Genomic DNA, 24,074 nt, shown 5'->3' on the forward strand with positions numbered 1-24,074 from the left:
AGGTTAACAGGAACAAAAGGAGTTAAAAGCTTGGTCTGCCAAAGCTTATCTCAAAGCTGATGTACTATAGTTTATTTTACCAGCCTCCACCCTCCTTTGCTATTCTTTTAATACCACAAAGAGATTAGATTTGTATTCCTGTGATGTCAATGTCAGTTTGCCAACACACCTGAGGCTCTAACCAGGCTAGAATTATTTCACACTGACAGTCCAGAGTAGGATATGAGTAATATTTACTGACCTTTCTGATGGTCTCTGTCGTGCAGAATCAGCTCAGGTTCAAGTGCTACCTCATTCTGTAGCTATCACTTCAGCCTCAACTGATTTATTCAATTAGCATGCAAAGCTTGATAGATGATTAGCAAAGGACAGGAAGACTGAAAACACCAAGCAGGTCTGACCCGAGCAGCATTTTTCTCTGAGCATGCTGTGGAGCTGTCTAAGTGTCTCCTTACAAGAACTGAAAGTAGGAACTGGACAGGGAGAGATAAAGCAGGACACCTGCACGTTTCATGGCCTATGGTCTATCTACAAAATGATACCCTAATTTTCAGATTTTTGTTTATTTTATGAACAGTAATTCTCTTTCAATAATGAAAGTAACAGTCAATGTCATAGAATCATAGAATAGGCTGGGTTGGAAGGGACCTCAGAGATCATCGAGTCCAACCCTTGATCAACTACGGCCACAGTCACCAGACCATGGCACTGAGTGCCATATCGAGTCACTTTTTAAATGTCTCCAGGGACAAAGAATTTACCACCTCCCCAGGCAGCCCGTTCCAATGTCTGATCACCCTTTCCGTGAAAAAATTCTTTCCAATAGCCAATCTGAACTTCCCCCGGCACAACTTGAGACCCTGCCCTCTTGTCTTACTGAGAGTTGCCTGGGAAAAGAGACCAACCCCCCCCTGGCTCCAACCTCCTTTCAGGTAGTTGTAGAGAGCAATGAGGTCTCCCCTGAGCCTCCTCTTCTTCAGGCTGAACAGCCCCAGCTCCCTCAGCCTCTCCTCATAGGATCTGTGTTCGAGTCCCTTCACCAGCCTGGTTGCCCTCCTTTGGACCTGCTCCAGGACCTCTACATCCTTCTTGAACTGAGGGGCCCAGAACTGAACACAGGACTCAAGCTGTGGCCTTACCAGGGCTGAGTACAGGGGCAGAATCACCTCCTTGGACCTGCTGGTGACGCTGTTTCTGATACAGGCCAGGATGCCATTGGCCTTCTTGGCCACCTGGGCACACTGCTGGCTCATGTTCAGCTTCCTGTCAATCCAGACTCCCAGGTCCCTTTCTGCCTGGCTGCTCTCCAACCACTCTGTCCCCAGCCTGTAGCGCTGCATGGGGTTGTTGTGGCCAAAGTGCAGGACCCGGCACTTGGCCTTGTTGAAGCTCATCCCATTGGAGTCAGCCCATCTCTCCAGTCTGTCCAGGTCCCTCTGCAGAGCCCTCCTGCCTTCCTGCTGATCAACACTTCTCCCCAGCTTGGTGTCATCAGCAAACTTGCTGATGATGGACTCAATCCCCTCATCCAAGTCATCAATGAAGATATTGAACAGGACTGGGCCCAGCACTGATCCCTGGGGGACACCACTAGTGACCGGCCGCCAACTGGAAGCAGCCCCATTCAGCACCACTCTCTGGGCCCGGCCCTCCAGCCAGTTCCTAACCCAGTGCAGAGTACGCTTGTCCAAGCTGTGGGCAGCCAGCTTTCTCAGGAGGATGCTGTGGGAGACGGTGTCGAAGGCCTTGCTGAAGTCCAGGTAGACCACATCCACAGCCTTCCCCTCATCCCCCAGTCAGGTCACCTGATCATAAAAGGAGATCAGGTTGGTCAGACAGGACCTGCCCTTCCTAAACCCGTGCTGGCTGGAATATTCCCACCCCCCATTACACTAAAGTTTTGTGTTTCTTGACAGAAATTCTTCTCCTGCCATGAACTAATAGTTAGAAGGAATGATTTATTGGCCGATGAGCTTTCCTGAATGTCCAGCTATCTACTGCCCTTCCTAAAGAGCAATATACATGTACAGTCATCCATGTGTCTCAGTAATACCTATGGGAGTCAAATACACAGCAGCTGGAAGAGCAAACCTAACAACCTACTACATCTACCAGAACAAGGTTATAATGAAACACTGCTGAGATATGACACCATTACTAATGGTGCTAGGCTAAAAAGCTACTTTTAGAGGCTAGCTTCACTTGGTTGCTCAAGAAAATTTCTGTAACTCCTTCAGTTGCCATTATGTGGCACCCAAATGTGTTAATTATTTCATATCAAAGTCACTTTTAATTAATAGACTGATGGGTGGTTTACAGCACTTGCATCTATAATGGATTCCTTTCTAGATGTCTTCTGTGGCCTTGGACACTACAGAGCATTCATAAATCACATGTGGTTACATCTCCCCACTGAATGACTTCTTCCAAAATGGACTCTGCTGTGCCTTTCCTTGGCAGGAAAACACAGAGCATTCTTTACAAGTGTCACTCAGGGAGTGCCCAGCACACAGCCCATGTCCCAGCTTGCTTTGTGAGAACTGCAACAACACAGATAAAACTGTAGCCCTACAAAAGCACTCTTTAGTGGGCATCCAGGAGGAAAAAAACCAAACCCCACACAACTATTGTAATCATGAAAATGAAAGATAAGTTCAACATCTGCACACTTTTTGCTACAAAATCAAAATAGCAAAGGACTGACTCATAATGCTACATTCTTCATTAAAAAGATTTATCAAAAGACAGATTTAATACTGACCATTCATACGAAGTGAAGTTCTACCTTTCTTCAGATAAGCACTTGAAACACCAAACATAATCTTTCAAGGAGCTTACCTTTTAGAAAGGGGACTGCTCATTTCCCAAATCTACCATATTCTGTAGATTGTGATCACAGCTCACAGCCCTCAATTACCTCCAAGTCAGACACAGAGCAACAAGGTACCATTTTTGTCTTTGGGCAAAATTCTAAAAACAAATGCAAACAAGACTTTGGAATATTAAATACCATAAAGCTGAATTCAGGGACTTGTCAGAAGCAGCAGGTCAAATTACTCAGCAGCACAAAAGGCCTCTGTGTTTAAGAACCTGTCACTTCAAGACATCCCACGTGTCTCTCCCCTGCAACCCAACTGCTGTTACTGGAGGTTGAACTTGGTAACCAAAGCAAAAACAGTGCTTGCTGCCAGATTGTCAAACCTGATAACTGAGCTGGAGATGGAAGGAGAGGTGAACAATTACCAATCTGCCTAGCAAGCTGATAATTTATTTTACATAAAAGACTGTTTCAAAACACAGAGCAGTGGATGGAAGATTCAGAGATCCCCTTTTTTTCCATATTTCTACAATTCAGTGCATCCAGCTGTCTTCAATTCCTGGAAGGTGGGACCAGAGCTCAGCTCCTCAGTACTAACTTTTCTGCCTTGCCTCTTTTTTTTTCTGCCTTTAACCTCTCTCCTCCTTACAGTGCAAAGCTACCAGTCTGTACCACCTGCATCACCTGCCCAGCCCCCTCCATCTCAGCAGAAGAAACTCCCTGATACCAGCGTTAACTGAGTTAATTCAGCACTCCACAGTGCAGCAGGAGTTATGCTGAGCTGTGTGCAGTAGCTTTGTAGTGCTCCTCTTACTGTAGCCTTGCTGATCAAAAAGGATGTTGGGAAGCAGCAATAAGTGCTGATAAATTTTGTTCACTGTCTCCTAAGTCCTCTAGAAAAAAAGCATCCACGGACATTCAGGCACTGTGCTTAGCTGCACTGCAGACTAGTTTACAGACAGGCAGAGGAAAACAAAATGCAGAACCCTTTTTTGGCAGATATAGGTCACAACTAAACAACACAACCCAAAAATGCTGGGTTAAACCATGTCCTCTCACAGAAACCAGGATGAAAACTCGAGGATGTCACCTTACGCCTGCAGTGGGGAGGGGGATGAGGAATAAGCATATTAAAAATAAAAGCAGAGGGAGTGCTACAAACGCTTCCACTGTAGCTCCGGCAGCTCTGCCAATTGGCTGGGAGAGCTGTTGCTACACAAACTCTGCCTGCTCCTGCCACACGTGGGAACTCCACTCCCTGTTGGAGCAGACCAACACGGCAGCTGCACTGAATTAGAATACCAAACCACCGACCCCTCAAGCTAACAGGAAAAGTAACAAGTTCGCCTGAAAATATACATATAGCTCTTTAAAATCAAGCTGCATGCAGGCAGCTACAATCTATGGGCACTTCATGTGAAGCCATGCCCATTTCTGTTACATTAGTTCTCACTTCCACAGCAACAGAACGTGATTTAAATTCCTGCTGCTGTGCTGCCCAATAAAAATCTTTTAAAACTGTGTGATCAGTGTAGGATGGTGAGCAGAGAGACCAAGGAGAGGCAAAGAAAACAAGCCACCAGTTCACAACTAAAATACCCTTAAAAGGTTTTTGGGATTAAAAAAAAAAAAAAAAAAAAAAAAAAATCCCTTTTTGTGTAACCTGTGTATTAAAATCAGCACTGACAGGACTGTACCTTAGGGTCTAAAAATCCCTCCCATCTCAGCATTAACTATTTTTATTAGAAATCAAGGGGGTGCCCTAACCCAGGGAAAAGTGATGCAAAAATAACGTAAAAGCTAACATACTAACCTCTCCAGCTCATAAGCTAATACAGTGTAATGTTGAATTTGGAACAAAACCCAGGAACTTAATAAAAATAACAACTTCAGTGTTCTGAGAATTGATACTCTTGAGCAAGCCCTGAGCAGACCATGGGATTCAGTAATATACTGTGATCATAAAAAAATACTAAAGTGCATGATCTCAAGTAAGTGCCCAAACTACAGTGAAAATCCCCCACTTATAATTTAAAAAGAGTAAATTAATAAGGATGTCTGATTAGCTCAGGTCCAATAATACCATTTTTACAGCTCTAAGTTGTCACCTAAAAAAACATTCATGTGAAAGACCTTGCACACAGATTGCAGCAGCAAGTGGGACATCTCCAACACTAAAACCTGATTCATTTGTAGTGAATATGAAAATTCTTCTCCAATTGCAAAGAAGTAATTGGCCTGGAAGTCACGAGCCCTTTTGTCATGGGAGCCAGTTACACATGTCAGATATGTATTTTCTGGGTTTTGCAACCATACAGGCCAAGGCCATAACACACAGCTGTGTGTGTAAAACATCAGGTTACCAGGAGGCTGAATTCTGCAGCTCTGCCTAATGCAAAACAGCAGCAGGATTTTGTTTCCTTGGCAGTTGTGTTTGTGCAGCATCCGTGGTTTGAACTCCACTAGTGAAAAAAACAACAACCAAAAAAAAAACCCCAAAAAACCAAACCAGAAGGCGGTGACATAGGGAAATAGCGAATCAGTGTCACAGCCTCATGGAAGCCTCCTGCTTCCTCACCGCACCCACAGGACAGCAGAGGAAGGAATGCTGAACAAGCCCCAGCTGCTCCTGCTCAGTCAGGTGGCCACGGCTGCAGAGAGGCGATTGCAGCAAAACTGCCCCACGACCTCCGTGCACTCTGGAAGACAGAATCCAGTTGTAAGCATGAAGCAGAGGCCAGTGGTATCTTATATCAACAGTAATATAAAAAGTAGATTGCCTGCTGCCTAAAATTCTGTGCTGTGATGACAGCATAATTAATACTGGATTTAAACATATTAGTTTTTCCTCTAACGATTATGTGTGATTTTCATCCAACACAACAAGTTATTGTTTTTGACAAATACATGAACAATTATTTCCTATTCTACTGGACAAGTAACTTTACCTTGATTTCCTGGCAGTAGGGGCTGTACTATAAAGGAGCACCATGAATGAAGTCACAATTGTTTTCATGTCAATACCATCATTCAGCTAAACAGTTGAGTCACAACCTCTCATTTCAGTTGTGGTTAAGAGCCCTCTGGTTGGGGGTGGATATGGAGGGGAAGCAGGATGAAATGTAAGAAGGAAGGTACAACTCCTTTGGGGAATAGGAGCCCATCTTAAGTCCATGTATAAAAATGAATCCTCAACTTCCCATAAAAAAAACAAAGCCAAGAAAATAATCCTTAGTTCAATCCTTAGTCCTTCCAAAAAGTACTTATGAGCCCATATTCAGTAGTTTCACCCAGAGGACAATGTCTCAGCACTATGTCTACCCCCTTACACACTCTGTAGGCAGTGAGCACAGTGCTTAACTTCCCAAGAACCTTTTGCAGAACAATTTTCATTCAGCTGCTTTTGAGCTGTCTCATGTAAAGCCTGTTTGAGCCTCACACTGCTTTTAGCTTACACTGTGAAACAACTGGGTTGTAATTTCTGAGTACAACTGCAAACACAATAAATAGGCTGCCTAATTAAGCATTAACTTTCAGACTGACTTCAGTGTGTTCTGGACTACCCTAATCATCTATCAAGTACCTTATTTTAAAGCAATATCCCACTAACCCATAGTAACGGCTTCATTGAATATACAGATTATAAATTAATTTAAATTACTGCATTTCATATCAATTTAATCTCAAAAGCAGACAAATTTTTTCTAAGGGGAAAAATATTTAAAATTTTCTATAAGCAGAAATAAGAACAAATAAGGCATGAGAAACTGTTAGTTGTGGGGTTTTTATTTAACTACATGGCATAACTGTCAGGGTTAAAACCCAAAGATTTAATAAAAAATTTAATCTTAACTCTTCCTTCTTAAAACTACCAAAAAATTGCCTTTGCTGTTTTAACTGACAATATTCTTCAAGAATACTTAAAAGGGCCCTAATTTTTCCCTTTAAGGAACTATAATTTTCATAATGTGTTATACAATGAGGGAATGGATTATATTCTGTAGAAGATAGATACTAGAGGATACCATTGTGGAAAGCAGATAGCTTCAGATAGCTAAATGGCATTAGATTTAACATATAAAAGCAGAAAAAAAAGAGAACAAAAGTCAGATTGCATTGTCTTAAATATTCTGAATGTTAAATACAGTATGTTCTGGAGGTAGAAAACAGATTGGGAAGGGGTGTGTGTCCAAGTTTTCTTAGAGCATCATTTTACAAACTCAATTTATATCAAAATATTTACTCTAAGGGAGCACTCAGGAGTTGAAAAGCAGAAATACTTGAATCACACAGTCTAATAAAGCTGATGTTGAAACCAGTTGTAATTCCCAAAGGAGCTGTTTCAGTCTGTGAATGCTTCTTAAAAAACATGAGGAAAATTCAGCTTTGATGGGACAGATATTGACAAATATCAACTTCCATTTATTCCTTTAAGAGATGAAAGCTGTGCAAGAAAGGTTCATTATCTGCTGTTCCAGTTGCACTGGATTGTAACTTTTAAGAGAAAATGTGACAAATACATGGAAGAGAGGCACCTAGTATGGGTGGGAAGACAAGGGGAGAATAAAATTATTTTTTTTAATTAAAAAAAAAATAAATCAAGGAGCTAGAACTTTATCTCCCTACCTGAATTCTAGTAGGCAATCAGATTTTAAAACATACATAACACACACCTGCCACGTGTGTAACTGCCACACTGACCCACAGATCAGCTCCTCTTCTTGCCAGCAATTTAATCCTCAAAACCTTTAACACACTACAAAATGCACTTAGCCTTACAATTACAGCTGCTTATTGCTTATCATTCACATGAGTTTTTACTTTATACTTTCATACTTTCTCTGAAAAGAAAGAAACAAAACAAGAAAACCCTACCAAGTACTGTTGGTTCTATTAGCCAGCATGTCCAAACTTCCTGGAATATAGTGAGCAAATGCAAATTTATTATATTAATCTTACCACAGTCATCTCCCACTTGAGAATACCATTTCTATGATCAGATGTTTAAAACAAGGACCCTCTAGATAGCAATTCTCTACACTAAGAGTCTGGGCATATTTGAATTCAGAGAGTACTTGATTGCTAGTAAAAAAAAAAAAAAAAAAAAAAAAAAAAAAAAAAAAAAATTCAAAGTCTCCTGGTAGGAATTTTTAGGAACTTGTGTTGTTACTGGTCTGAGACTGCCATTCTCCACTGCAAAGGGATCAAATTCAAATATATTAATGCCCAAACAAATTAAACATTTATAAATCCTCATTTTTGCTCAGCAGTAATGCCTGTAGACTGTTAACCACCACCATAACAAGTTTTGTTTGTTTGCTTTTGGGTTTGTTTTGTTTTTGAGGCACTGCTTCAATCCTTCACTCAAGCATTTCAACACTTACCTGCCTTGGATGAAAACAAGTTGGCTGGTTATAAAAATTATCACTTCTCAGTTCAGTCATGGGAACTGATGGTGCAATGTAAAATTAATTTGCTGAAACCACTTTTGTGGTTAAGATTTGCACCTGATCTTTCATTGGACACAAGGTAACTACATGCATGTTTACTGCCATCCCTTCTGACAAGATGTTCCTTTACACACAATAACATCGTTCAAAGAAGCTGGATAATACTTTGCTTTCCAAAGGTAACGTACATACATAGGGCTTGGACACAGGATAATATCACTCCCATTAAAAAACAGCTGCCCTGTATTAGCCACCAGCAAGCAGGCCATGAGTCAGCAGCAAACACAGGCTAAAACAATTTTTCACTCAGGTTTTATGCTAATGCATTTTACCTGTTTCAGAGGAAATAAAACTACACGCTGTTTCATTCAGTAACTACATTCAGCAGCTGTGCTGGATACACAAACACGTATCTAAGTATTTCAGTAGCATGACCAAGCCCTCAAAAATTTAAATCCTAAAAATTTAAAGACATCCTCACTCTGCAGTCACATCAGAAAGTCATGTTACTATGCTATGGTGCAGTAAAGTGACTGTCACAGCAACGCCAGGGCAGTTTTTGCTGTTTAATGTTTCTGAAGCCTCTTGGGAAGCCTGGACACTTGTTATGCCCACACTGAACTCTCTTCCTATTTGTGTACTGCTGTACTCAGTCCAGTTGGATTAAAGCTAACAGTAACAGCCCTTCTGAACACATAGCACAGCCTCAGAGTCCGAGGACCTTTAGGGAGAACATCCTCTCTCACTAGGTGAACAAGCTGTTTTTAGATTCTACAGAATGGGTGTTAATACACCTGCAGCAATGAATGCTGGTTGAAAACAGCACCTGCCTTCAGCAGAGAGATGGCTAGTGTTGGCTTCCACATTTGTTCCTAAAATGCCATCCTGCTCAAATCATTCTCACAAGGTGCTTCATGCATGGAGCTGCCTGGGGAAGAGCAGGAGAGAGCATGTATGTAGAAGTGTGACATAAGGTGGGAGAGAAGAAAACAGTCACCTATTGCATAACAGAGAGCTGGGTTTTCCTTCTGGAAGCAACTGGTCTCTTCCTTTTCCTCCTTGTTTCGTCAACATCTTTCACACCATCCTCCCCTATGCTACAAGGTCTGAAAGCACAGGCAACATCCTGTCAGTGTAAGAGCTGGAAAAAACAAACAGCAGGAAGGTGACAGGGGCATCTGTTAGGCTCTGATGTGGTTAGCATCAGGCAGCTGATAGCTGCTGACTCACGTTCAGAAAACACAACTGTCAGTCCCAAGAAGTTAGTTCACTACCCTGTGTGCACGCATACCTAGAACTTCCGCGGCTTGCTGAAAGGCAGGCACATTGTTTTACCCACAAAATGGTGTGAGCAGACTGCACGAGTATAGGACCGGCTACCCCGAAATACAGGCAGCAGAATCACCCGGCGGTGAAAACTCTCTGATCCGGAAAAGACACCGCAGAGCTAAGCAGACCCTACAAGATGAATAACCACAGCTCTTGCGCAACACGCGTGCCAGCCAAAGAGCGAGCAGGATGATGTACCACGTCGCGTTGGCGCTCCCTGCCTTCCCCCATCTTCCCCGGGATGAGCCCCGGCGGCTGCTCCGCTCCTGCCCGCAGGACGGCAAAAGGCGTGCAGATGGTGCCACCGTCAGGAGGTGACAGCGACAGCAGGGACACGGCAGCTCCTGCAGTGACGTCCGGAACCCGGAGCTGAGGGAGAGCTGCTGCAAACAGACCAGGGGTGGTTGCCAGTGAAACGTTTCAGGTTTGCAATACACGGAGCCGGTATCGTAACCAGACATCGTTATCCGACTTCAGATACCACGGGGGGAAAGCACAGAACTTCACGGAAAGAACAGCTGTGTCAAAAGGCAAAGGGGGTGAAAGGGAAGACTGAAGGAAGATACTAAACATTCATGTCTGCAATATCGTCAAATATGGCAGAGAAACTGCCGTGAAAAAAACTTCTACTTTTAAAAAGACATCAAAATGTGCAACCTTCGTAAATGTGTAAAAATCTTTTCAAAAAGCAGTCAGGTATTACTTTGGCCACTCATATACATTTAATAGACGGACTGGAAACAGCAGGCTTTAATATATTGCACGAACCTGAGGAATCTGAATGCTTAGATTCCAGGCAAGCACAGATGGGTAGCACACCAAGTCAGCCATTTTGTGTAAGCATCAATGCTGAGCTATGCACAAGTGCAGTTTCACTAGAAAAAGGATTTTCTATTAATGTGCCAAGATATTTAAAAACTGATTCTGGTCTCATGGCTTTCAAAGATGAAGCCCCTGTTACCTTTTCAAGTGGACCAGAAAATTATGTGAGAGGAAGTAAATAATTTTAGTACCTGATTTCAGATTTCTGCGACGCAAAATGAACTCTGAAGACAGAAATCCAAAACTAAAACACGACACACAAATTTTAAAAGGCAAAGAGAAGAAAACAAAAAGAGCAGAACCTCAGAAAAATAGTTTTTCTTCATCCACTCAGTCCTTTGGCTATTTGTATTTGATCATATGTCCTCTACCTTGTCCCCCTCCAGAACAGAGCTTCCAGCTTTCTTATCTCAGCAGTGATTTCCCCAGTCAGTGGGGAAATTTAGTCATTTAAGTTCTGGTTTAGCCGACAAAAGCAACAAAGTACTCTCGGTGGAAGAAACTTGCACAAGCCCCTCAGTTGCTCTACCAATGTCATACCCTAACAGGCCTGAGCTTCTGCAAGGGAAAGACTTTTTCTGTAAAGGTCTCTGACGGAGGACTGGCTAGGGTTACCCTGCCGTGGAGGTTTTGTTGCTCTCAAGCACACCTGAGGGGACTCAAGCCCTCAGGAACAGGTACTGACCCGACACTTCTGAGCCTTAAAAGAGGGAATTCCTCAGCTGGGGCTGGCAGCTTCTACGAAGAAGGATTTCTTGGCTTAAAATGCAAGAAAGAAGCCTTCAGTGGTTGTGGCGGCCATCTTCACGAGGAACGGGAACTGGGCTACGTGGACCGTGCAGCAGCTGAAGCTGAGGAGCTGGCTGGCTGTGGAAGGCCGCCAGAGGACGTAGCTCATCCGCGGGGAATGAGCTACAGGGAAACACGGCAGCCCCGAGCTCGGCCCCGCTCTGGCTCAGGCAAGGCGCTAGAGCCGCTCTCCGGACCCCTCCTTCACCTCAGGAGCCACGGCCTCAGCCCGGCGGTTTCCCGCTCTTTCTGCCCTGAGGCGGCACCGTGGGCCCCGCCCTCCCGCCCCGGGCCGAAGCGGCTCATGGCGCCGTGCCGGGTGTCCCTCAGACTCGGCCTTCTTCTCCTACTGCCGGCGGCCGGTGAGCTCGGGGATGTGGGGCGGGGAGCCCGGGCATCGAGGCAGTTTGGGGGCTCTTTGTGAGGCGGCTCGGGGGGCTCCTGCCGGCTGCGTTCCCCGGGGAGGCCCTGCCGAAGCGCCCGCCATGGGGCAGCCTCAGCTGAGGCTTTGCTTTAGTCGTCCCAGGGGCGATGCCTGCCTCTTGCCCTCGCCGGGGCGAAGGCCACCATTGCGGCCTGGGTTTGTGGTCTGTAGGGCTGCGGCCACCAGGGGCAGATCGAATGGGCGGGCGCAGACCCAGTTGCCGGGGAGAGAGGTGATGGCACCGACAAGGCCGAGCTGGGCCATGCCCCAGGGACAGGGGCAGAGACTCCCGGGGCTGGGGGAGCGTATGAACTTCCCCTGAGGAACGTGAGCACAGTCCGGGGCCAGAGGTACCCGAAGCACACGGGCAGAGCTCTGGGCAGGCGGTCAAGGCCAGCCTGCAAGGCGGGAAGTCCGAGGAAGGGGCAGCCGAGCCCCGGGGAGAAGCCATGCTCTGGACAGAGGCCCTTAACGCTGGCCCTGGAGAAAAGGAACGGCGGAGGAGGAAACAAAGACACGACAGTGGAATCTGCCAGTGCAGGGGTTAACAGATATAATAAATAACTGGTTGAAGGGGATCAGGGCCAGAACATCCTTGTCTTGTCTTGTGTTTCCTTGTCTTGGCCACTGTATGGGTGTGAGGGACATCCCCGTTGCTGCCATGTTGGAGTTTGTGCCTCCAGCCCTCGGTGCTCCTGGCAAGGTGTCATCTGTGCCGGCTGTATGATCTTCGGGCCCGACGTCGCCAGTGAGAGCGATCTAGCACCCGCACGGGCTCAGTGCTCCTGGAGCGGCGGCCGCTGTTGCCCGCTGTGGAGCTGCGGGAGGGCCGTGCTGCTGCCTGCCTGGGGGACCTGCTCGCAGCCCTCGGTGCTGCTGAGCGGCTCCTGCCACGGCCTCGTCTGGGCCGGCCGTAGGAATTTCGAGCCCGACGTCCCGATAGGGAGCGATGTTGCACCCCTACAGACCCAGCACGCCTGGAGCGGCGGCCGCTCTGGAGCGCTGGAGATTGGCTGGCGGCCTCTGCTGCTGCCTGGTCGGGGGAGCTGCTCTCACTGCTGCCATCCCGCGGTGCTGCTGAGTGCCTCCTGCTGCGGCCTTGGCTGGCCCGGCTGTAGCGATTTTGACCCCGACGTGGAGAACGAGAGCGATCTCGCACCCTCACGGTCCCCGGGGGAGTGGAGCGGCGGCCGCTCTCGATCGCTGGGGAGCTGTGGGAGGCCCCTGATGGCAGCTGCCTGATGGAGCCCTCGCTCCTGGTCTCAGGGGCGGGAGGGCTGTGGCTCGGCCCCGTTGCTGCTTGGCTGGGGGAGATGCTCTGATCTCTTGGTGCTGCTTTGTCACTGCTCTCGAGCGCTGGGGAGCTCTGGGAGGCCCCTGCTGCCTCCTGGGTTCGGGCGATGCTGGAGGCCCCTGCTGCCTCCTGGGTTCGGGAGATGCTTGAGGCCACTTCTGCCTCCTGTGTTTGGGAGCTCTGGGAGGCCCCTGCTGCCTCCTGGGTTCGGGAGATGCTGGAGGCCCCTTCTGCCTCCTGTGTTTGGGAGCTCTGGGAGGCCCCTGCTGCCTCCTGGGTTCGGGAGATGCTGGAGGCCCCTTCTGCCTCCTGTGTTTGGGAGCTCTGGGAGGCCCCTGCTGCCTCCTGGCCTGGGGAGCTCTGGGAGGCCCCTGCTGCCTCCTGGCCTGGGGAGCTGAAGCCACCGAGCTCCGAGGTGATGCTGGAAACTGTAAGGGGAAGCAGGAAAGTGAAGGGAATGGTTCCTCAGGCCTGAGCCCAGGCAGCCCAGAGCAGGGCCCCCAGCCCTCCTGAAGCACAAAGGCTCTGCTGAGCCCAGCTCTGCCTTTGCCCAGGAGGGCACCCGCCTGCTTTGCCTCTTACCAATGCTGGTGCCAGCACAGCCGGCGCACTGCCAGCTGGTTGCGCTGTCCCCTAAGTTGGAGCAGGCTCTGTGGGTGCCCTCGGCAGCACAGGAACAGCACAGGAGCAGTTGCCAGGACCTGGAGAAGCAAATGGATTGATGACTTTGAGGACAAAGTGGCTGTAGCACAGGAGTTGTCCAGCATAGCTCTTGTTCTGTCCTTCTGCTTCCTGCCCTTGGTGAGTCAGAGATCCTGTACAGAGCCCCAGGGTACAGCTTGGGCAACTCACCCCTCTTCCTCCACCTGCTCCCTGCCTCCTGGGCAAAGGCACTGCCTGGCATCACAGCGGCTGTGCCTCTCCTCCAATTCTGGGGAATCATTGGTGATCCACGATGGCAGACTAATGGAGAAAGCAAAATTGATGAGTCCCTCATCTGCTGCCAGCATAAACCAGATTCAGGGCATCCCTTCTCTTCCCCTGCTGCCCTGTTTCCCAGTCCTCCAGGAAGCTGAAGCCCAGACTCGGGACAGCAGATGGCCAGGACTGCTGGGACAGCCCCCGGCATGGCATGGGGAGACTTGTGAGCTGTGCAGAAGGACACCAACCTTAGTGGGATCAGGATTCCCATAGTGAGCATTTCCAGGAGGAACAGATCCCTTTCTCTGCAGCCCGGGCATACAAAACACACAATACCCGCGTGGATAGCGTTCTCCTGTAGGAGAAGCAGAAGGAGCCTGAGTGAGGCCCTGGAGCTGCTGAGAGCCTGCTGTGCTGCACAGGTGAGGGAATGGCTCCTACCTGCATGCAGCTCCTGTGGAACCAGGCAGTTCTGCATGCTGGGCACACCATGGTGCTGTAGGACTGTCTGTCTCCCACAGGCTCCATGCAGATAATGCAGGTGGTGTCCCCTGGGGCTGCCTCCACTGCCGACTCTGGGCGGTGCTCCCTGCAGAAAGCTCTGGGGGGGAAGGGGATAGGGATGGGAGGTGAGCAGTGCTGGGTTCTTCTTCTTCCTGGGAGGAGGGGAGTAAGGGAGCAAGGGAGCAAAGATACCTGTACGGTGGAAAGAACTGGGTGATGCATTCACCCTCCACGGCACAGGGAAGGTGGAAGCTGTTGTCACACCCACTCTCCTGGCAGGTGATGGTGGCCTTGCTCTCACCACAGACAAAGCAGTGCTGGAAAGAGCACAGCAGCCCCATCAGTGGCAGCTTCGGGGCTGGGGATTTCTTTCCTGGGGTTTGTGCTAAGCTTTTTCAAGCATCTCCTGGCACAAATCTCCCTGGTTTTGTTAGGTCCTCACCGTCTCTGCTGCTTCCTCAATTACTCTTCGAATATTTTCGATAGGAAAATCCCATCGTCCTGGTCCTCTCTCAATGGCATGCTCAAAGAGGCTGCTGGCAAATAGCTGCAGAAGGGAGAAGACAAGGAGCTATTGAGGGGACCGAGGCAGGGACTGCCTGTTGGAAAGCCCCAGGGAGCCCCAGGGTAACTCACCAGGCAATAGGTGTGGCCACGGATCCCGAGTGAGTCCAGCATCGGACCATAGAAGTAGAGGTTGCTCTGTGGCCGGCCACACAGCATGCATACTGGAGGGGAGAGAGCAAATGTCAAAGGGAATGAGCAGCTCTGAGGGGCCAGGGGAAGCGTCTCTGAGTGATTGTCCCCAGGGCCTGCTCTGTCCCTGCCCAGCTGGCTGAGGGGCAGGGCTCTCAAAGTCTTGGAGAAGAGGGGACACTGCAGGCAGGGGGGTCCCAGTAGCTGCCCCCTGCCCAGCCTGGCTCCCGCTTGCTGAGGGAAGGAGGATCCCTGCCCCAGGGTGGTTGGGGAGCTCCAGCTTCCCCCTCTGCCACTCTCAGCCCCACGCTGAGTGTCCCCACAGCCCCTCAGCCAGGAGGGACACTTTGCACTCACCTTGCTCTGTGCTTGAAGACATGGTGCACGTCAGTATTGAGTATTGGGAGAGTAACTGTTCCAGCAGCACTGGTCTGTCTCCACAAAATGCTCCTCTGGTCACTGTGAGGGAGAAGCAAGAGGCGGGTGAGCTTGTGGCACTGACCCAGAGCCCCTCCGTGTGGGGTCCCCCTGCTCCCCTGGCAGCCCTGCACCAGCCCCGTCCCTCCTGTGTGCTGTCCTTACCTCACCAGGTCGCACTGACACCTGTCCTGAGCCCAGTGTCCTTTTATAGGTGGCTTGGCCCTGTGGGTCACAATGGCCTCTGTGACATCAGCACCTGTGCACCCCAGACACCTCTGTCCTTGGTGTCTGTGTTTTGGGCCTGATGTCACGAAGAGGAGCGATCTTGCCCTGTACAGGCCAGGGAGTCTGGAGTGGCTGCTGCTCTCCAGTCCTGGGAAGCTTCAGGAGGCTCCTGATGTCAGGTCGCTGACAGAGCTGGGGCTGCTGGTCTCAGAAGAGAGGGAGCTGTGGGATGTCCCTGTTGATGCCTGGGTGGGGTTGCTTCTCTCAGCCCTCCGTGCTGGGGCTGAGCTGTTGGGATGTTGGACCCAATGTCACAAACAGGAGTGATCTTGCACCTGCATGGGCCCAGGGGGACTGGACTGGCCACCTCCAGGTGTAAAAAATTACACCATTCAATCTGATCCCAATAACTAACTTGCAGGATGGTCCAAACCATCCAAACCAGAGGATGATTTCTTGCTTCTCTCAGATCCCTCAGAATATGAAGCTGGACCCATCATGTAAGCAGAATGTGTCCTGTTTCTAATTGGTTCTGTAGAGCAATTGATAAAATGTCTTAACAGATACAAGAGCATCAATTTCAGTAGGAGGAGAACAGGATGGTGAGAAGCTGGGTGTACAACCTAAGTGGCAAAGAGTTAAAATCACCAGAGGAAATGGAGCCAGTGCTATTCACCAAACTGCTCGTTTGTGGATCCTGTGTGAGATGTGTACATCATCCATTTGTTTTACAATTAAAGAATAAAATGACAATATTTTAAGCTTTGATGTTTTGAACAGCCAAGCCTGGCACCCTCTGGACAGCTGTGCAGGGTCCTTTGGTTCAAACATTGACACAAACCATGACAGAAATCATGAAGTCCATGTAACTGCTGCTCTCCCTGATTAAAAACTTACTTCTGTCCCACACTATCCAATTTGTGTCACTGCACAAATGGGAATTTCTGTAGGAATACCAGAATCAGAAAAATGACCTGTCTCTAGAACTTTGCAGTTCCTTTGCAAGCAGCTGCATACCCATGGATGGCAGAGCTAGGTACAAAAGGTGTACTCCTTATGGTGCCCTTACAGGAAAAAGGAAGGAAAATTTGCCTTTACTTGGGAAGGTGTACATAAGACCTTTAGGAAACTCCCACAGGGATATAAACATTTTCCTACAACTGCTCCTGCTGCACTTGAAGTCTTGCAAGCAGTCATTGTTCCACAAGTTGTGAAACTACAGCAGTACATCAGTGATACTGTAATTGAGGAACCTTCCACTGAAACTATGGGGAAAGTAGCAGCAGTTGTTCCATCCTGTTACAGCAAATGGAGTTTTCCAGAGCATAATGCTTGTTGCAGTGATTTCAGACTGGCTCGGATGGACCAAAGAGATCCATAGTATTCAGTCCAAAGGCTTTAAAAGAGACAGAACAGAGGTATTCCAAATTGGGAAAAGATCTTTTGTCTCTAGTCCGAGCAGCTAAACTACTTAAGTTGAGCCACTTACAGGGTAACCCATCCAGCAAAACTCTGCCAAGATTTTTGTTTCCCCTTTCCAGGAACGATATTGGGAATGACACTAACACATCCCTCCTCCAGACCATGTTAGCTGTTGCAGCATTGTTTTGCTTTGTTACACGTTTGTGATTCCCAAAGATTCCATGCTCTACTGATGAAGCTAGACAAGCAAAATTAAATATTCTCACCCAGTGTTAGATTCCCTTGTGGTACACATTGTACTTCTCCATCTTCCATCATCACCCACCAAGTGTGTCCGGGCCCTTGAGCAAAAGCAACCCCACGAATGGGTTTGCCTTTGCCCCAGGCAGGATAAACCCAAACTGTTTTCCCTAGCAGATTCTTTTCATGCACCACAGGCACTTTGTCCCCATCTACTGTGTGTAGAAGGTCTGACTGAGCAGGACCAGCTCGATTGATGGAACCCCTGGTGTTAACTAACCAGGTAGCTTTTGCCAAGTGCTTGTCCCAGTTTTTAAAGGTTCCACCATCCATTGCCTTTAAGTTAGTTTTTAGCAGTCCACTGTACTTTTCAATTTACCTGGGGCTGGTGCATGAGAGGGGATATGGTATATCCACTCAATACCATGATCTTTGGCCCAGTTATTTATAAGATTCTTTTTTGAAATGAGTTCCATTATCTGACTCAGTTATTTCTGGTGTACTGTGTCTCCACCAGATGTGTTTCTCTAGGCCCAGGATGGTGTTCCAGGCTGTGCCATGAGGCACAGGATATGTTTCCAGCCATCCTGTACTTGCCTTCACCATTGTCAGCACACAGGGCTCCCCCTGGCAGGTCTGAGGCAGTGTGACACAGTTTATGTGCCAGGCCTCCCCATACCTACATTCTGACCATCTCCCCTCATACCACAGAGGTTTCAACCTTTTAGCTGCTTAATTGCAGCACAGATGTCACACTTGTGGATAACTGCACAGTAGTGTCCAAAGTTAAATCCACCCCTCGGTCAGGAGCCCATCGTTGTGTTCCATCCCTGCCTTGATGACCTGAAGTGTCATGGGCCCACCTAGCTAAAAACACCTTTATGGTGCCAGTCCAGATCTGTTAGGAACACCTGAGCAGCCTCATCTGCTCGTTGGTTGTTTCCATGTTGCTCAGTAGCTCGATGTGAAGGTTTGTGGGCATCTCCATGAGGCACTTTTACATCCAGTTCCTCTAACCCAGCAGCAATGCCTATCTACAGTTCAGCCCAGATAGGTTTATCTCTACATTGCCAGTTGTTTTGCTGCCACTGCTTTGACCAGCCCCATGAGGCATTTGCTACCATCCATGAGTCAGTACAGAGATAAAGTCTTGTCCACTTTTCTTGTTCACCAATGTCTAAGGCCAATTGGATGGCTTTTACCTCTGCAAACTGACTTGATTCACCATCTCCATTTATTTTTGCAGCTAGCCCTGTAGGATTCCATACGGCAGCTTTCCACGTTCGATGGCACCCTACCAGGCAACAGGAGCCATCAGTGAAAAGAGCAAATTGTTTCTCATTCTCTGGTGGTCATATGGTGGGGCTTCTTCAGCCTGTTCTACCACTTTTTCTGGTGGCATTCCAAAGTGTGTGCCTTCTGGCCACTCTGTTACTGCTTCTACAGCTCCTGGCTGATTGAGGCTTTCAATCCTAGCTCTCTGTGAGAGTAAAGCAATCCGTGGACTCCATGTAGCATCGGGAGCATGAGGCAGGGGAGATTCTCTAGCTGCCTACATAAAACCCAATACAGGAATGGTGGCACTAGGAGGAGCTGTGCTGGGAGGAGCCCCGCACCCGGCACCCCGCACCCGGCACCCCGCACTGCTGCCCCGCGCGAGGCCTCCAGTGCCCGCCAGGGGTCGCTCTCCTCCCCGCAGCGGGCACCGCCCCGCGCGGTGCATGCTGGGAGCTGTAGTCCGAAGCGCTGCGCGCCCCGCAGGGCGGCGGCGGGCGCGGACTACCGTCCCCAGCGTGCCGCGGGGCGCCGGGCCGGCCGTTGCTTTTGAATGATTTCACTGCGGTCGGCGCTAGGGCGAGTTTGGCAGCGGCGGCGGCGGCAGCGGCAGCGCCGTGAGGGGACGGGAGGTGAGGGGAGGTGAGGGGAGGGTCTCGGCGGCGCAGCGCAGCTCAGCGGGTGCCTCGCCCGTTGATGGGCGCCCGGGCGGGCTGTGCCATGGCCGCCTGCGGGCCTTGGCGCTCTTAGGAGGGGCAGAGGGGCTGCGCGTCGGCCCTTCCTCCCGCGCCCCCGCCGACATGTCGCTGAGCATGGAGGAGGAGGAGTACGGCAGGCTGGTGATGGAGTCGGAGCCCGAGTGGCTGCGGAGCGAGATCAAGCGGCTCTTCCAGGAGCTGGGCGAGACCACCCGGGAGAAGATCCAGGCGGCGGAGTACGGTCTGGCCGTGCTGGAGGAGAAGCAGCAGCTGAAGCAGCAGTACGAGGAGCTGGAGCTGGAGTACGAGACCATCCGCACCGAGATGGAGCAGCTGAAGGAGGTGAGGCGGCGGCGGGGGCCGCTGGCAGGTGCCTGCCCTGCGGGGTGCCCGGGCCCCGGCCCCATCCCGATCCCCATCCCGATCCGGGGCTCTGCGGACGAAGGGAGCGAAGGAGTTTTTTGGGGCAGGCGTGACCGGGAGCGGTGGGCAGGCTTGGAGCCCGGCAGTGCTGGGTGTTGGGCTGGGGGGCTGCTGTGGGGCTCTGTGGGTGGGTGGGAGGGTCAGCGTTCCCCTGGCAGGACTTGGAGCAGGGAGAGCAGGCCTCAGTCTTGCTCCAGGCTGCTCAGATAACCACAATGACAGCTCTGGGAGGCGACTGCCTTTCAGATCAGAAAAGGGGAAAAAAAAACAAGAATAGGGTTTCCTGCCCTTCGTTCTCCTCTCCCCCTGTGCCAAGGGGATGTTGGAGGCAGATGGGTAAATGCTTCACTCTTTCTCTTCTCGTCCCCTTTTGCCTCGGGCTCTGGTAGGCGGGCAGTCTCAGGGCTGCAGCAGGAGGCCTGCATCAGTTCCCTGGTGGCCTTTTTTTAAAAAAAATATATTTTTTTATCTTAAAAGCATCTTCAGATCTAACCTCAAGGTCTGTTTTCTGACATGAGAGCTGTTTCAGCCATCTATTGGTTTCTCTCTGCTGATCTGTGAATCTGCTTAATGCTCGTGTCAGATTTTCAGGTGAAAGAGAAAGCAGGAACACTGAGGACAGCAACTGCTTTATACTTTGATATAGAGCTTCATATATAGCTTGACATCTCTCTTGCACCATTCATTTCAGGAATCATCTTATCTTTGGCTCCTCCTGGTCACGGGGGTCAGTGTAAGCGAGGGGACACCTGATGGATGCATGTGAGATGATGGGACTCACCCTGCTCTGGAGCAGGGCCCAAGCAAAGGCTCCCAGCCAGCTCTGGTTCCCCATGGGACCCCGACCCCCACTGTCTGTCCCCTCCCCACAAAGCCTGGCTCTGCATCTCACTCTCATATCACAGCTGAGATGTCACGGGCAATGCTCGAGGTGACAAAGCTCCTCTCTCCTTCGTCCCACAGATGTTTGTGAAACACCTCCAGCCCTCCCATCGAGTAGACATCATCCTCATGGCCATCAAGAACATGAAAGAGCCAGGGCAGTACAGCAGGAGCTGTCTACCTACCTGCTAGACACCCCTTGTGAGCAAACCTGTCTTCCAGACACAGCAGGTGAGTAGCCTGTGGGTGGCAGAGCTGATGCTCCAGCCCACTGGAGGACCTCTCCTCCATGCCCTGGCTCCATGCCTGGACAGCACTGGGGTCATCTCAAGCCAGAGTACTGCAGTGGGAATAGAAGCAGCTCCCTGAGGGAGTTGAGGAAATGGTTGTGCTCTCCCTGCTGACATTCCCACTCCCACCTGTGTCTCCAGGTGCAGAGGATTCTGTGGGCCATCTATGGAAACTGTCTCTCAGCCCCCTGGGAAGCCTGGAAGGGGTCCTGTTGAAGGTGACAGACAAATACCTCACCAAGGCTGCTGCAGAGCTCCCTGATGTGCACCAGGTGCAGGGCCCACCAGTCTTTGGGGCTCCTCTCCCATGGAAAGTCCCTCCTGAGGGACTCCAGCCTGGCCATCCTCTTGGATGTCCCCACTGACAGAGCCCCAGGTCCCCACAGTGTCACCATGATGATGTGGAGGGTAATGCTCACCAAGGCCCAGACTGCAGAGAAGGTTCTGGAGGAGCTGCTCAGCAGGATGATGAGCCAGTCACTGTGCAAGACCTCCACCTCCATCAGAGAGGACCCACGCAGCCTCTCCCTGGCTGTGAATCACTTGAGGAGCCCCTGCTGACCTGTGGGGCTGCTCTCAGCTGTTCCAGGCTCCCGCTCCCCTTCCCAGCACACCCCAAGCCTTGACCTCTCCAGGGGCACGGGGACATCTCAGTGTCTGGGTGTCTTCTGCAGGCAACCAGGACCATGAGGGAGATTCTCCTGCAGGAAGCTGCTCTGCAGGAGGTGAAGGTGATTTTTTTCCCCCAGCTTCTTCTGGCTCTGCTTTTCCAAACATTATTCACCACAGAGCTGATGCTGCAGGAGGTGAACACTTTCTGAAGGGAGCACCAGCAGGATCAGCTCACTCCCATCAGGTGCTTCATCCCTGTCCTCTCATCCCTGCCAGCCATCTGGAGCCCAGCCAGGGGTGCTGGTGGGAGCTGAGCATTTCTCCTTGTGCAGGTCTGTGGTGCAGTCCATGAGATTGCTGCTCTGCAGAATGGGCTGTGAGTGGCTGGTGCTGGACATGGAGGAGCAGGGGGGCTGGGACGTCCTGCTCAGCACCCAGACCCACCTCACAGGGGTGCCAATCATCACCAGGTGAGAGAGAGCCACTTCTCCCCACTCCATAGGGATTGGGCACCCCTCACTCCCTTGGGCTGATGGCAGGGGGGTCCCCATTGCTTGGGAAAGGTGCTGCAGACTGGGGATGTCTGGGCTGAGGCAAAGCCAGAGAGATGTGCTTGCCCAGCTCAGGCCTGATGGTGCCTCCTTCCCCCTGCCAGGAGATGACCAAAACACCAAAATCTCTGTGCAGCACCACCTCCTGCTGTCTGGCAGAGCTCCTCACTATGGAGGATCCCACCTGGGGGCTGGGGGTGGTTGCCATGGGGTGGGACACGGGGGCTCTCCACAGTCCCTGCCCCCTCTGTCCAGGCTTGGTCTCACCCCGGCAGCCTTGCCCTGAGCTGGTGGCCAGAGCCAGCTCCCACTGCCCGTGTTTCAGGTGCTGGGCTGCCCCCACCTCTTGGAAGAGCTGAAGAACATCAGGGATGTCCTCCCCACACATCTGCAGAGCCAGTGGCCAGGGATGCCCAGCCTGCTGTTCCAGGGCATCCTCAAGCTCACCAGGAGCAAACATAGTTAGAGGAGAGAGAGGTATCTTTGTCATTTAAATTCTACAAATGATCTGAACTTGGCTAATTCTGGCCTGGGTTTTGGAAGCATATCCATGCTGGCTGAATTATGCATCTGTTTATTACCTCCTCTATTTCATTATTTTCTGGTCCTCTTGAAAGACCTCTGAGACAGTTGCTGAGCTGATGCTCCTTGCTTGTATGAGCTGTCTGCAGCACAGTCCAGGAGCTGAACTGCTTGGAAAGGAGGCAGGAGCTGTTTCAATTTTACTTTAAAATTACTTTTCAAGACTTTTCTTTTGTAAACAGCCTTCAAATTTTAATACTCAACTCAGAATTTGGCAAGAGACAATTTCTCTCTTAAAGATGCTAAATATACACTGTTCCTTTTTTTCCCAGCAGTATAGAAATGGGGGTAAATATGCTGAAAACACCCAGCAAGTTACTCTAACCAGCATGTTCCCACACTGTCCTCTCAGTCTGTCCTGGTTTATGCTGATGGAAGAATAAGAAGCTCCTAACTTCTGTGTTCAAGCTCACAGCAACTTTCAGGACAGTCTTGATGTATACCAGAAAAAAAGGGCCAGAAATCCATGTGGAACCTGAAATCCTTTGCCCTTGCTATTTATCTCAGTTTAGCCCTTTTTTTTTTTTGTTTAAACCCATACCAGCCCACCCAGCTATGTTTATTTTAACTTGTAGCAATCTGGCAGCTGGAACCTCTCAGCCCCATACACTTCCCATGCACAAAGGTCTTCTGCTGGCCTGGCCCTATAAACATGGTCAGCACAGGTTGCTCAGAATGTTTCCCTGCTCATAGCTTCTTGCAGCTTCACCTTTCCACCCACTCACTGCTGCCCTCACTAGCTCTGCAGTTCCTGTGCCTCTGTGGATTTTGCAAGAGGGTTGTGCCTGCTGCTTTCAAGGTTTGCTCACCCTGACCTGAAGGCAGCACTGTATGGGCCAGGTGGGACCCTGCTGTAGGGCAGCAGCTCTGCTGGGGGAGCCTGGCACCCAGGTCCCTTTCCATGCTCTCTTGCCACCTGGAAGTTGCTTTTCTCTGGCTGTTCCACTTTCTGTCTCTCATGTACTGCTCTCAAGAGCAGTGGTTGTCTGCAAAGGAAGGAGCAGCAGTGGTCAAAATGAAAGGGGTAGCAGCTCTAGCAACTAATTTTGAAGGCCACACAGATGGATTTGAACAATGGAGTAAAGCTGAAACCTGAGCAGATCTCTGTCTGTCTGTCTCTGTCTGTCTCTGTCTGTCTCTGTCTGTCTCTGTCTGTCTCTGTCTGTCTCTGTCTGTCTCTGTCTGTCTGTCTGTCTGTCTGTCTGTCTGTCTGTCTGTCTGTCTCTCTCTCTGTCTCTCTCTCTGTCTCTCTCTCTGTCTCTCTCTCTGTCTCTCTCTCTGTCTCTCTCTCTGTCTCTCTGTCTCTCTGTCTCTCTGTCTCTCTGTCTCTCTGTCTCTCTGTCTCTCTGTCTCTCTGTCTCTCTGTCTCTCTGTCTCTCTGTCTCTCTGTCTCTCTGTCTGTCTCTC

General features: G+C 49.9%; 1 protein-coding gene and 1 long non-coding RNA gene across 4 annotated transcripts in view; one reads left to right on the forward strand and one right to left on the reverse strand.

Moving 5' to 3' along the window:
- Positions 1 to 9,695, reverse strand: part of LOC115599007 — a 28,458-nt gene extending 18,763 nt beyond the window's left edge. For all 3 annotated transcript variants that reach the window (XR_003988071.1, XR_003988070.1, XR_003988069.1), the window contains exons 1-2: positions 9,560 to 9,695; positions 9,095 to 9,196 (exon numbers count right to left, since the gene is read on the reverse strand). This is a non-coding gene — a long non-coding RNA (uncharacterized LOC115599007). The remainder of the gene's footprint in view (positions 1 to 9,094; positions 9,197 to 9,559) is intronic.
- A 9,521-nt stretch (positions 9,696 to 19,216) lies between these two features.
- On the forward strand, positions 19,217 to 23,805 carry LOC115599026 (protein bicaudal D homolog 2-like). The gene is made up of 5 exons (XM_030458725.1): positions 19,217 to 19,669; positions 20,714 to 20,863; positions 21,064 to 22,004; positions 22,411 to 22,562; positions 22,940 to 23,805. The coding sequence occupies exons 1-2, from the start codon at positions 19,430 to 19,432 to the stop codon at positions 20,822 to 20,824; spliced, it is 351 nt and encodes a 116-aa protein (XP_030314585.1). The 5' UTR covers positions 19,217 to 19,429; the 3' UTR covers positions 20,825 to 20,863; positions 21,064 to 22,004; positions 22,411 to 22,562; positions 22,940 to 23,805.
- The last annotated feature ends 269 nt before the right edge of the window (positions 23,806 to 24,074 follow it).

Source organism: Calypte anna, chromosome 12 (genome assembly GCF_003957555.1).
Source record: "Calypte anna isolate BGI_N300 chromosome 12, bCalAnn1_v1.p, whole genome shotgun sequence".
In the NCBI taxonomy this organism is placed as follows: domain Eukaryota; kingdom Metazoa; phylum Chordata; class Aves; order Apodiformes; family Trochilidae; genus Calypte; species Calypte anna.

Coding starts and splice junctions, on each gene's coding strand:
- LOC115599026 (XM_030458725.1), top strand. CDS start 19,430: ATGTCGCTGAGCATGGAGGAGGAGGAGTACGGCAGGCTGGTGATGGAG. Junction 19,670..20,713: donor AGATGGAGCAGCTGAAGGAG/GTGAGGCGGCGG, acceptor TTCGTCCCACAG/ATGTTTGTGAAACACCTCCA.